The sequence below is a fragment of the Rousettus aegyptiacus genome, unplaced genomic scaffold (assembly GCF_014176215.1).
Source record: "Rousettus aegyptiacus isolate mRouAeg1 unplaced genomic scaffold, mRouAeg1.p scaffold_m13_p_3, whole genome shotgun sequence".
In the NCBI taxonomy this organism is placed as follows: domain Eukaryota; kingdom Metazoa; phylum Chordata; class Mammalia; order Chiroptera; family Pteropodidae; genus Rousettus; species Rousettus aegyptiacus.
Window position 1 is genome coordinate 33,115,624 of NW_023416306.1, and position 12,906 is coordinate 33,128,529.

Genomic DNA, 12,906 nt, shown 5'->3' on the forward strand with positions numbered 1-12,906 from the left:
GAGTTCTAGGAGATCCTGCTTGCGCAGCGCCCAGGAATCTTCATTTTATCTGTTGCAAGTAGTTGGAGGAGCACAGCCCCCCCAAATTAAGGCTTGAGTGATAACAATCGAGGGGAGATTATGGCCAACTGGGAAGGAATGTGGGATTTAAAAAAGACAATTTAGTGACTACAGATCTCCAAAATACCTGTTTCTCGTTGGCTCCTCTACTCTCGGCAGGTTGTGCTGGGACCAGTGAAGGAGACGTGAATGTGGCAAGGTGTGTGGCGCTGGGTGTGGTTGCCTTTGGGTTCCGGAAAATTCCTGGGTGGCCAGGTTGGAGGTGGTGGAGAATTGTCTCTCCAGGTCCCTTTGCTCCGCCGCCGCTTCCCACCTACGCTCCTCCTTAGGAAGCGTCCGGACCGCTCCAGCTCTGCACTCGGAGCCGCGTCTCTAAGTCGCGTCTCTAAGGGTGGCCTTGGCCGAGGAGGGGCGGCGGCCGGGCGGCGGGGAGGGGGCGCTGCATTGGTTACCCGGCTCCCGCCTGGGGGCGGCCGCGGACCAGGGCGCGCGCACCGTGTGGCCGGCGCCCGGGCGCGGCCCCGGCCTTTCCTTCTTGCGCTTGCGGCGCCACCTCCTCCCCGCGCCGCCAGCGCTGCCGGGGGCGGGGACTCGCCGCTGCGGAGGCCAGAGACGCGGCGGCACCGGATGCTGCGCGGGGTGCGGGGTGCGGGGCGCGGGGCCGGCGGGAGCGAGAGGCTCGCGGCGGCGGGAGCGCGGCTGGGTGGCCTCGGAGGCAGGCTTGCAGCGCCGAGAGGCCGCTGGAGCCGCGGCAGGAGGTGAGTGAGTGGCGCGCGTCCCCCGGCGCACACTGTCGCCGCCTTGCACCTTGGCCGCCTTCCCTCCCGGCGTCCCTCCTCGGCCCAGGGTTCGCGCCCAGGGACTACGTGCCAGGTCCCGGAAACACCGCGGGCTTGCTGCACCCTTCTCTCGGAGTCGGCTCGGGGCGGACTCCGCACCTCCCCGCGCCGGAGCCTTCGCCCCCGGGCTGCCCCGCCCCACTGGGCTCCATCCCCCGCCGCCGAGGGGCATGCGAGGATTCCTTGCTCCTGCGGAGGCCAGTCTGGAGCGATGCGGGGCCCGTCTTTTTGTTCTTAGTTTGGTCACGCGCGTCGGCATCCGAAGTCAAAAGCGTGCGTCCCCAAAGTCGCACTGGTGCCAGTCCTGCGGGCGTGATGGGCACAAGGGCGGAGGAAGGGCTGGCCGCGCCGCTCACCTCTCCTCCTCTTCCTCCACACCCTGGAGTGCTCGGGCCGCCGCGGGAGCCCACGTTGGCAGCGGTCGCGTCTTGGCAGGTGACCTGTAGCTGGGCGCCAGGTCCTTAGACCGCGCTGCTGGATCTCTTGGGGAGCCGGTCTCAGGGATGCTCCCACGGCCCCTCGTGTGTTTTCCACCTTTGGCAGTGTAGGGGATCCACAAAACTTTTGCCCTGCTGTAAAAATAGACTCCTGGGTTTATATACTTTTTATGTTTCACAACATATTTAATATTTTTATATTGTATATAAAAATATCTTAATATTTTTAATGGGTTTTTTTGGTTAGAAAATAGGAAAAATACCTATTTTGATGAATGTTCTTTTTAGCTGAATTTAAAGAATCATTATTATATTTGGAATGCCATGATGCTCCTAGTCATTTTCAGATGTCCCATTTCCAAATTTGCATAAACAAACTTGGGTGACTGTCACCATCTTGAGATTTCCTATGTCTGGTTGGGGTCTCCAAGGCCCTGCATCTGGAAATTATGCAAATGTGGAGAGACATTCCTAGGGGTGGATTATTAAGATGTCCAACAGCCTGATGAAATATTTAACAACTCTAGAGTGACTGTGTTTGATTTATGGCCATCAGATTGACTCAAATTTAGGCAGTTTTAGTATTTGTAAATTTTTTGGAGCATGAGACCTAGGGAGCATGGAATCTTTTGGAGGTCCTTGCGGGTCTCTTAGGATAGTCTAACTTCTTGTGTCATAAAAGTTTAAGCTAAGATCATGCTATTGGGAAGAATACTTTTACTTTATTTGTAAATAGAAAGTAAATAATTTTACTTTATTCGCTAATGCTTACTGTTCTTAGGCCAATTTTTAGGGTGTTAGTGGTCAAAAAGACAGAATTCTTAGGATGTTTAAAGAAAAAGGTTAGCTCTTCAAGACATATTTTATTCTCACATTTTTTTTTTCCCCCATTGGTTTCACTCAAAAATGAAAGACCTAGGATGAGAGGAAGGAGTGTGTGGGTGGGAAGGGTGGGGGTGACACACAAATTGCAGTGACATTGCTATTAGGAGATAAAGATGTCATCTGCTTTCTAACTGCTGGCCATAGGTCCAGTTATTGATGCAAAGATTTTGCATTTACATATTTTTTCAAGGGATGAAACAAATAGCAATGAGGATTGTCGACTATGTTAGGCCCAGGTCTACCTTCGGTTCATTTATGTCTCCACCTTTCTCCAGCAGGTAGAGCAATGCTGACCTTACTGACAGTCCTGTGAACTTTCAGGCTGGATAGATGGCAAGGGATGGAGGTGGGGTGGTACCTGCTTCTGCAGGGAAGAGTTGGAAGGGTAGAGAGTCCTTAAGCAGGCTGTGATGAGCAGGGAAGCAGGATCCCTTGATGGACACTTTAGTGAAAGGGAGCTTGAAGGCAGCATGGTCCCTGAAATCCAGCCCCCTTCTAAAACAGTCTGGGGTTGCCAGAAGGGAGGGAAGGAAAGAGAGAGGGAGAAAGAAAGGCTGGGACAAGGGACGAGAGCCCCTGTGCCTTAAATCAATTGTATCATTGTTATTTATCATAAAAAAAAAAAAGTTGCCTTAGGAAACGATTCGTTAACATCCATAAGTTGGATAAGAAAATAGCTTTTTTTTGGTCAACAACAACAAAAACCCTAAAAGCTTTGTTAAATTTTTTCCTAAACATTTGTTATAGTAGAAGGAATGGTCTTCATATGCATTTGCTATCACCTTAGGAAAGTGAGTGGTGTTTCACTTTCCTCTGAAAAGATGTCCATAGATTGTGGTTCTTTTCTTCTCTAGACTTTTCAAGTTGCTGATGAGATTACTTTAAAAGAGAAACTTGGCTTGAAGCTTAAGAAGTGTTTCCTAAATTCCCAGAGAATCTCCTTTGATTGACACAGAAATTTCCTGCACTTTCAGGAAAAAAAATTGCACGACTTCTCAGATTTTTACAACATTTCGATCTAATTTCTCTTTAAAATCTTTCAGGGCTGTATTAATAGTACTTCCCTAGCTAAGATTTTGAAGATTAATTAGTGCCCGACAGGAAGAAAATATATGTAAAAATACTATATAATATTATAGTTATATATTTTATAGTTTGCTGCTGTTTCCAAACTTTTTTTGGTCATTCTAATTAATAAAAAAAATGTTAACATCTAAAATTAATAGTGTTTTATGTCAATTATATCTCAGTTAAACAATTTTTAGCTCTCCCCTGTGTGTTAGTTAACATATAAATTACATACATGTGATATTATTGTTGTATCTCAAGACTCAAAATACACTTGGGCTGGATTCATTGTTAATGACAGTGGAAGCAAAACCCTATTTCAGATACTCCTTAAATTTTGAGTAGTTTCGGCCTTTTTCTGGTCAGATCTGATTACATCATCATAGTTTTTTACTTTGTGATTTGGCTCATGCAAAGCTCACTCAGGGTGAGAAGCATGCACCTTCCCTACTGTGGGCTTGTGTTCACCTGTGCTTGCACTGATTAGTATAACTTTAATTTGTGCTTTTTATAGGAATCTTAAAGCTTCATATTGTCTGTAATGTTTAGTTATAATACATTAATCTTTCACATCTTTTTCACCCTACAAGTGCTGAAAGCAAAGGAGTGCCTCAGGCACCTCAGAGGGGTGGTTATCTGTGACTCTACAGAGGGACTTAGGATGCAGAGTCAATTTCTAGTTTTATTAGCATGGTTAAATATTTTACAGTAGTATAGTTAGTAGGATAGTGTAAAGTAATTAGCATAATTAGTATATATGTAATATATATTTAAGTTATTAGACGTAATACTTATTAAAATAGTTGCTTTCCTACTTTTTGGATAAAAATAAATAGTTGCTTTCCTACTTTTTGGATAAAAATAAACTTCTGGGATTTCCTTTCCCAGCCTGGTGGAGCATCTTCTGCACTCTCTGGGATGCATGAGCCCTGCCATAAACAGCTGGTTTCATATTTTAACCTCAGATAGTTCTTTCATTTGATCATCAGAAGAACCCCATGAAGGCAGATATAACTGGTCTTTCCCACTTTTTTTTTAAGTGAGTAAATAGACTAATATCACGGCAGTCCCTTTTAGTTAAGTATTTACTTGGGAGCATGTAAATGCTCTCATTTAATTTTCACACCAGCCTTGAGAGACACCAAGGTTATCCCTTCACAGATGAGCCCAGGGGCTTGGGAGAAGATGAGTAACTGCCCATCACCCAGTTAGAAACAGGTCCTCAAACCCCAGTATATCTCTCGGTTGCCTGCCCAAGGCTCAAGATGGGGGCCTGGGTCTTTGTGTCACTTGAAGACAGAGATCTTTCTTGCCATATTAGTGTCCCCAGTGGGAGATTTCAGCACAGAAAAGAGTATTGAAGTCTGAATGACTTCTGTTTTTTTTCTCTACTTCATGATGTATACATATGGTATAATCATTTTGTTTTAGGGGAAGCTGAAAAATACTATAATTTAATCTGGGAATGCTAGAAATACAGCTTCAAAACTTGCTAATGTTACTAATATATATCTTCCATACTACTTAATTTTTTTTTATTGTTATTGCTTTGCTTTTGTATTAAAGATGTGCTGAGGAGAGAAAGATTGTATAAAGCAAAAAATGAAAGCTTCATTCTTCTCTATTCATTCTACTCTCACTACAGCTTGTATATATTCTTCATTAAACATTTGCTGTATGTTTTCTGTGGATATAAAAATATGTTCATTTTTTGAGTGCTGAAAAATTTTTTTCATTGAAAATGGGATTTGATTATCTATTGGTCTATAACAAGTCACCTCTAAACTTAAAATCATCATTTTATTATTGCTTATGAGTCTGTGGCTTGCCTGGGCTCAGCTGAATGGTTCTTCTGCTCCATACGATATTGGCCAGGGCTGTAGTTTTTTGAGGCACAGTGGGCTGGAACTTTAAGATGGCTTATTGGCTATTATCACTTTTTAAAAGTATTGCCTTGGTGAATTATTAGAAGAGGCAAACTCATACTAATGAGTGAGTTAGAAGAAAATACTTAACTGTTGTCTGATTTCAATGTTATCAGAACTGGAGGATCCAGACCATCACATCTTGGTCTCTATCATTTATAGCTGATGGATTATTCTTTATCTTTCCCCATTTTTTTCCTACATCAGGGAGGGTGGGTCCTGTATAAGCCGTGCAGCTCTGGACTTAGGACATTTCATTCTGATTAAAGAACTGATACCTTTGTCTACATGTAGTACAGTGACTGATTGAGGAGAAAAGAACTTATGACTAAGAAGTGACTTCAAAAGGAGGGGTAAATGGAAACTTTATTCCTCTGGGCAGACAGTAATAGATAAGGTTTAGGAAAAGTGTGGCTGCAGATGACAGGTGGGAGACAACAGAATAAAACCAAAGGCAGAAAGGGCTGGGGGCAGGGGGAAGCATGACACAAAACTAAGCTCTTAAAAGGTAGGGAAATACAAAGGTTTCTTCAAAGATAAACAACACACCCTCTTGGACATGCCTTTCTGCTTTTTGATAATAAATGAGTGCAGCCAGAACAAAACTCACTGTCCAGACTAGTCCAGGGTGCTCTAAAGAGGACAGTGGTTCTCAAGCTTGCCCTGTAACAGCATCATCTAGAGGACTTTTAAACACCCCACGTCTGTGACTTGGTAGGCCTGGGGTGGTCCAGAACATGTGCATTTCTAACATTCCCAGGTGATGCTGATGCTGCTTGTCCAGGGACCACGCTTTGAGAACCATTGAACTACAGCAAAGGCTGGCCACCCTTTTCTGTAAAGAGCCAGATGGTATTTTAGGTTCTGCAGGGCATATGGACTGTGTTGCAGCTACCAGTTCTTGAGGCCTGACAGCCACAGACAATAAACGAATGGGCGTGGTTGTGTTCCAATAAAACTTTATATATAGACACTGAAATTTTAATTTCATGTGCTTTTCACATGTCATCAAATGTTCTTTTGATTTTTTTCAACCATTGAAAAACAAAAACTAAACGTATAGGCTGTGTACAGGAACAGGTGGCTGGCAGGATTCAGTCCTTAGGTTGAAGTTTGCTGACTCTTGAACCAGAGGAATAATTTAGGAGCTGCTGCCAGTGTGTGATTTCGGTGTGTATATGGGAGGCGGTCTTTCTTCAGAAAATTCCAGGTGCTGGAAGAAACATGATGGAATTTGGTCCCTCACATTCATTTCCACCCATTCATCTCTTTTTGGTTTTTCCACTATATAACACTAAATTTGCACATTAATTTTTAAAGTTTTTAAAAAAATTTTTATCGAGGTATAATTGACATTAGTTTCCAGTACAGCGTAATGATTCAATAGTTGTATATGTTATTAAATGATCACCACAGTAAATCTAGTTAACATCCCTCACCATAAAGTTACAAAAATTTTTCTTTCTCATTATGAGAACTTTCAAGATCTACTTTCTCAACTACTTTCAAATATGCATTATAGTACTATTAACTATAGTCACTGTGCTGCTAGTCTTTATAAACTATCAGCTTCCAGAATTGGGGAAAACATGATGTTTATAATAATTGAGGGTTGGGGAAGTGAGGGGAGGAGATTCTGTGTACTTCCTAGTAAGTTTTGAAAGGAATTTAAGGAGAACACAATGGACTTGGTTATTTAACCCTAATGGTTTGGAGCAAGAGTTGACAAACTTTCTCTAAAGGGCCAGACAACATTTTAACAGATGTAATCTTCATAATAACCCTGTGAGATCTCTGTCTCAACTATGCCACTCTGCCTTGCAGCCAGGAAGCAGCTGTGGACAGTACTTAAAAGAATGGGCTTGCCTGTGTTCAGTAAAACTTGATTTACAAGACAGGCTGATTATGGCCCATGGGCCATAGTTTGCTGACCTGATTTGGAGGCATTCATGGGACAGGGTAGAATATTTTTAAATCCTTAAAAAAGTATGAGTGACTGAGTTCTTCACAGCCCCTGTGCTGGGGTGATCTCAGGTCTGTTTGCTTAGGCTGTGACTTCTGAACTTCCTGCTCTGCACCTCCAGGTGAGGCCATTTCCTGAGAAGGAATAAAGGTGCAGCTTCCCCACTGCTCAGAGAAGGTGCTTTGTCTGGGACTGGTGACTTGGTCAAACAAGCTAATCTGATTTGATTGCTCCGTATATATTTGCTCATATGATTAAAAACCTCTGTGTGAAAATAAGGAAATGAAAAGAAAAAATATTTGGGAGGTTCAGGGGCTCATGAATTTGGCAGGTTGCCTATTTCATGTGCTTTTTTTTTTTTTTTTTAAGTACTTAGCAGTCTCTGTTCTCTTAGAAAAAATTTTGTCTTATAAGCCAACAATAATTTTAACTAGTGGGTCAGATTCTTAAAATTAATTAAGCCAGTAGGAAAGAACCTGCAAGTTTCTCAAAATTTTTCCAATTTACCAAGATGCTTTTAATGCAAAAACACAGCACTTTCACTTCAGGAAAGCATGGGGTTTCACAGGGTCTAGCTGATTAGGTTAATTATTTTCACTATATCAGATGCCTATAATCAAATATGAAACACAACACATTCTGAAGCCTAAATTTTAGTGAATATTAATAAATCAGACTCAGTATATCTCCTACCCACTTCCATCACCCCCTCAGTCCACATAAATCCTAAGGTGGGGGAAAGGAGAGTGCTTATAGTATTTGACAACTGTCATCTCTGGCTCTGAGTTAGTGCCCGCAGTTTTCATCGGTCATTGTCATTTCTCACCTGTATCTGTTCCTTTATATTCAGCAGCAGTGGTTTCTGCAGCCCTGGAAGTCAGTGGTGGAGCAGACCTGAAGGCTGAGTGTTGACCCTCCTTTTCTCGTGTTCACCTTACTGGGGCAGCCCCTTGACCATTGGGAGTCCAGGGCTCTCCTCACAGTCCCCTCTGGACAGCTGCACACCGCCCTGGCCAGCTGAGCACTGGGTCACAGTGAGAGGCTTCTGAGACTGTACTTGGGTTCAGCTTCCTTGAACCTCTCTTTTTCATTATGTGGTCCTGGTCTGGGATGTCTGCTGCTGCAGCAGCATTTGTGAGTCAGCCTCAGGTGGTGGCAGTTACAGCTGGTGCAATTGACAGAAGATTCGATGGGAGGAACACAGAGGGCTGGTTCCTACAAAGTAGAATGATCATGGAACAAAAAGATCACCTTTTCCTTCTAAAACCGGAAAAGACTCAATTTAAATTAATTTGTTATATATCTTTCTATCTCTAATAACAATACTAGTCAACATTTATTGAGCAATTACTATGTGCCAGATACGGTTCTAAAGCACTTATATCTTAACTCATTTAATCACCTACATAATAACCCTAGGAGGAGGACAGTGAGGCGAAGGTGGGTCCTATGGCTCCTGAGTTAATGCCAGGATCTGACGCTGGCCATTGGGTTTCAGTGTTTGTTCTCTTAACACCACACTGAGCTGCCTGGTGCTAGCACAACACCTGACTCATGGTGGTTGCTCAGTACATTTTTTACTGACCAGATAAAAGAGAATATTAAACAATCATCTATACACTTCCTTTGGAGTGAGAATCGAATTTATATTGTTTTCAAACTTATACCCATGCACTGACTTAGAATTGCTGGAAATAGAAAAGCTCATGCAAGGCTCCCATCTAAAAGTATATCATTAGGGAGTTAAGGAGATGACCAAGATAGCCTTTCAAGGCATTAGATAAACATAGATTATTCAATAAAAGGTGCAGAAAGAACTGGCCAGCCATTCTGTCCCATTCCCCTCCCCCCCCAAAAAGTTGCATTCTTTGTATTTTCTTACTCCTTACAATAAATAGGAATTCCAGATTTAAATATAAATATGAAAGCCATAATATGTTGAGAGGAGACATGGGTAAATGTATTTCTAAACTTAGAGTAGGAAATGTCTAAGTCTAAACAATCCACAAGCAATAAAAGATTGACAAGATTAGATTATTTTAAAAGCAACAACAAAAAGCTATGGGCAAAAAATTTCATAAAGTCAAAGAACAAATGAAAACTTGAGAAAAAATTTATCCCATGAAAGAGCAGATTAGTTGATCTTTAATATATAAGGAGCTCTTACAAATCAATAAGATGAACAGCCCATTTTAAAATGGGTAGAGACTATGAAAAGGTATTTCACCAAATGAAATACATATGGGCAATGAATGAGAAGATACCCATTTATGCTTATAACTAAAGAAACTTATTTTAAATAAGATTATTGTTGAGATTGCCAGATATTAAAAAGTTGTGTGTTATTGTGTGAGAAAACATTCTCAAAACAGCTTGTGGGAGAGGTAAATTATTGGAAATGCTTTGGAAGCCAATATGGTAAGATCAAAAACTTATTAGAAATTTAATTTATGAAAGTTGCAAAAATAGTGCAGGTGGTTTCAATGTATCCATCACCTGCCTCCTTCTTATGTTACTATTTTATATACTCAGAATTTATCAAAATTAAGACATTAACCTTAGCACTATCTTATTAACCTAAGTACATAACTTTTTTGAATTTCATTAATTTTTCCCCTAACAGCCTTTTTCTGTTCTAAGAGTCAGTCCAGGATCCCACCTTCTGTTTGGTTATCATGTCTCTGTAGTTAAGTCTCTGACAGGTCCTCAGCCTTTCCTTATTTTTCATGATCTTGAAAGTTTTTGAACAGTGCTGGTCAGATGTCTTATAGACTGTCCTTCAGTTTACATTCCTGTGAATTTTTCTCCCAGTGCATCATGTCAGGTTGTCCTTAATGTTGATGTCTCATTACTAGTGATATTAACCTTGGCTACGTGGCTAAAGTGGTGTCTGTCAGGATTCTCCACTGTAAAGGTATAATTTTCTCTTTGTAATTTGCTAAATATTTTAGAGATAAGATCAGTGTTAAATGCATATACATTTTAGCCCAGCAATTCCACGTACTACAATTTATTTATAGCTGCCTGTGATAGTTTATCACTTGCAAAGTGGGGGTGATAATGCCCCCTAGAACTGATGGGAGAATTCAGTGAACCCTCACATTTGAAGTACTTGATTAGTGCCTCACACACAGTAAGCTCCCTGCTGGTTCGCCCTTCCTTCCCTGAAGGCCTGGAGGCCAGACGTTTTGGAATTCAGATTTTTTTCAGAAGTCAAAAGATAATACATTTATTATATATTATGTGACAGCCCCAGAGGGATCTGAAGCAGCACCCCACAGTCAAACACTAAACTTTCTGCAATGAAATGCATGAATAGCTAGCTACATGAAGAGAGAAAGATAAGAAAGACTATTATTAGTAGCTTCAGGTGAGTTCTGGTCAGACCTTGATCTGATTTCAAGTTAGGTTTTGTTGCTGAATTTTTAAAAATCCCTTTGGGTTTTTAGAGCATTTTGGATTTCAGAATTGTGAATAAGGGATTATACACCTGGATAAGAATTTGCAAACACAGACGTGGATGTATGAGTGTGTTTTTGGCAGCATTGTTGGAAATAAGCCTGGAAAACTCCTTGATGGCTCTTGGTAGGAGATTGGTTAAGTAAATCCTGCTATACAGTAGTGGTGCCCTATTCAGCCCTTTAAAAAGTATGGAGCAAAAATCATAATGTGCTACTAGGAAAAAATGACAAGACGTGTTACTAAATGATCCATGACATTTATAGAACAGCGTGAATATTTTATCTGGATTAAATATATATTGATGCTTGTAAATGCATCAAGAAACATCGAGAAGAGTGACTGCACATTAGAATCACCTGGGGAGATTAAAAATACCGACACCTGGGGCCCTGCCTGAAACCTGTTGAATTAGAATTGGAGCCCAGTCTTGGTACAGACGTACCTCAGGGATCCTGCGGGTTTAGTTTCAGGCCATCGCAGCAAAGCGAGTCTCACAAGAAAGTAAGTCATAATCTTTTTGCTGGTGGAGGGCCTTGCCTTCCATTTGTTAAAAAAACGCTATCCCTGTGAACCTCAATAAACCGAGGCATGATAAAACAAAATGTACCTATATTAAGAAAGTGGATGTCTTCCAGTGACACACTTAGAAATAGCATAGAGTGAGAGCTGGCTCATGTTCTCACTCCAAGAACTTGACCTCAAAGGTGAGTCTCCAGTGGTCTTTCCTCCCCTCGCTAGCCCCTTCCCCTTATACCCCTCCTCCTGCCTCCTCCATTTCTGGCCCCACCTGGCATAAAAGCCTCAGAATTACCTTTTATTGCTCGTGTTGCCCTTTCTCTGATAAGGTCCTATTTTATGTGGCTCAGCAAAAGCCTTTGGCAAAGTCAGCTTTTCTTTTCCTTGGTAACCAGTGCTGGGATCCAGCCAGACCTGGTGTTCGGTTGAAGCCCATGAACAAAATCAATGGCTCCTTTTCCTGTAAGCGGTTTTTGTGTTTCTCTTAAGAAGCTTGATGTCCCCTGCAGTGCGCGTAGTCTCTTTGTAACTTGAGTGTGCCATGCAGCTCGCCATGCTGTAGCTGCACAGTTCAGGGCTCTGAAGAGAGAGGTACGAGGGAAGCCAGGTTCCCTTCCTCCCTGCAGGCCCTGTCTGTCCCCGTGACCTACACAGTGCAGTTCACACTCTTCCAGAGTGCTTTCCTGCTTTGCTCAAGAAACGTTTTAATTGGGGGCCCACTAGTAATTCTGTGAGAGGGTGAAAAACCCTCCCTTGTTAGGGATCAAATCAGAAAGTCCTTTTTGGAGTGTGGGGAGAAGTGGGTGCTTTCTGGTGGGATGTGGAAGCACTTGATACTTGCTTTTGCTGTTTACAGAGATGGTTTGTTCTCACCCTTTACCCGGAAGGCAGGTACTGTAATTATCTCTGTTTCACAGATGAGGAATGTGAAATGTAAGAGAAATTGTTACTTACCCGAGGTCTTCGAGCCTGTCCTGGAGAGCCGGCCACATCCCCCGGGACACACACTGCTGCGGGTGCTGGACGTGCTACCTATGTGTTCTCCAGCGACAGCTTCACGTTTCAAGGAGAAGACTCCAGTCGTGTTTCTGGGCAGGACGATGGATGCGGCCTGCCCGGGCATGGAGTACTAGTATTGAGGTTTCTCTGTTTTTATTTGGCAGGCTCTCAGCCCGGCCTTTGAGATGATGGGACTGGGAAACGGGCGTCGGACCATGAAGTCGCCGCCCCTCGTGCTGGCTGCCCTGGTGGCCTGTATCATTGTCTTGGGCTTCAACTACTGGATTGCGAGCTCCCGGAGCGTGGATCTCCAGGTGTTTTGCTTGCTCGTTTTGTTTGGGTGTCACCGAGTATGAAATGTTGCCGGGTGGTGGGGGCCGAGGGGTTTGTTATTTGTCACTACCTGGGACATTGCACTGGCTGAAATGTTAGTTCCGGGCTCTGCTCGTGCCCCCGCCCAGCCCTGGGCCCGACTCTCCACATCAGCTCTGCTCTTGGGGGAGGACCCCCTTGTGACTTCTTAGGGCTGCTGCCAGAACATCCCTCTCTGCTTTTCCCGTGAGGTAACTTTTAGTCGAGCTGTTCAGGCTGGTTCTGGGAAGACAGCTTGATGAAGTGCACTAACCACAACCCACTCCTGTCCTCCCATCCACCTTAGTTGTAAGAGTTGTGTCAGAAGTGTATTTGGTTAATGGGTGTGAGAAATGAGTTTAGGGGTACCAGTCTTTATTACCATCATGTAATGTGGATGC

General features: G+C 42.9%; 1 protein-coding gene across 1 annotated transcript in view; it reads left to right on the forward strand.

The window, feature by feature from the left end:
* The first annotated feature begins 692 nt into the window (after positions 1–692).
* Positions 693–12,906, forward strand: part of GOLM1 (golgi membrane protein 1) — a 49,879-nt gene continuing 37,665 nt past the window's right edge. The window contains exons 1-2 of the mRNA XM_016130331.2: positions 693–818; positions 12,319–12,468. Coding sequence (XP_015985817.2) covers positions 12,340–12,468 — 129 coding nt within the window. The 5' untranslated portion in view covers positions 693–818; positions 12,319–12,339. The remainder of the gene's footprint in view (positions 819–12,318; positions 12,469–12,906) is intronic.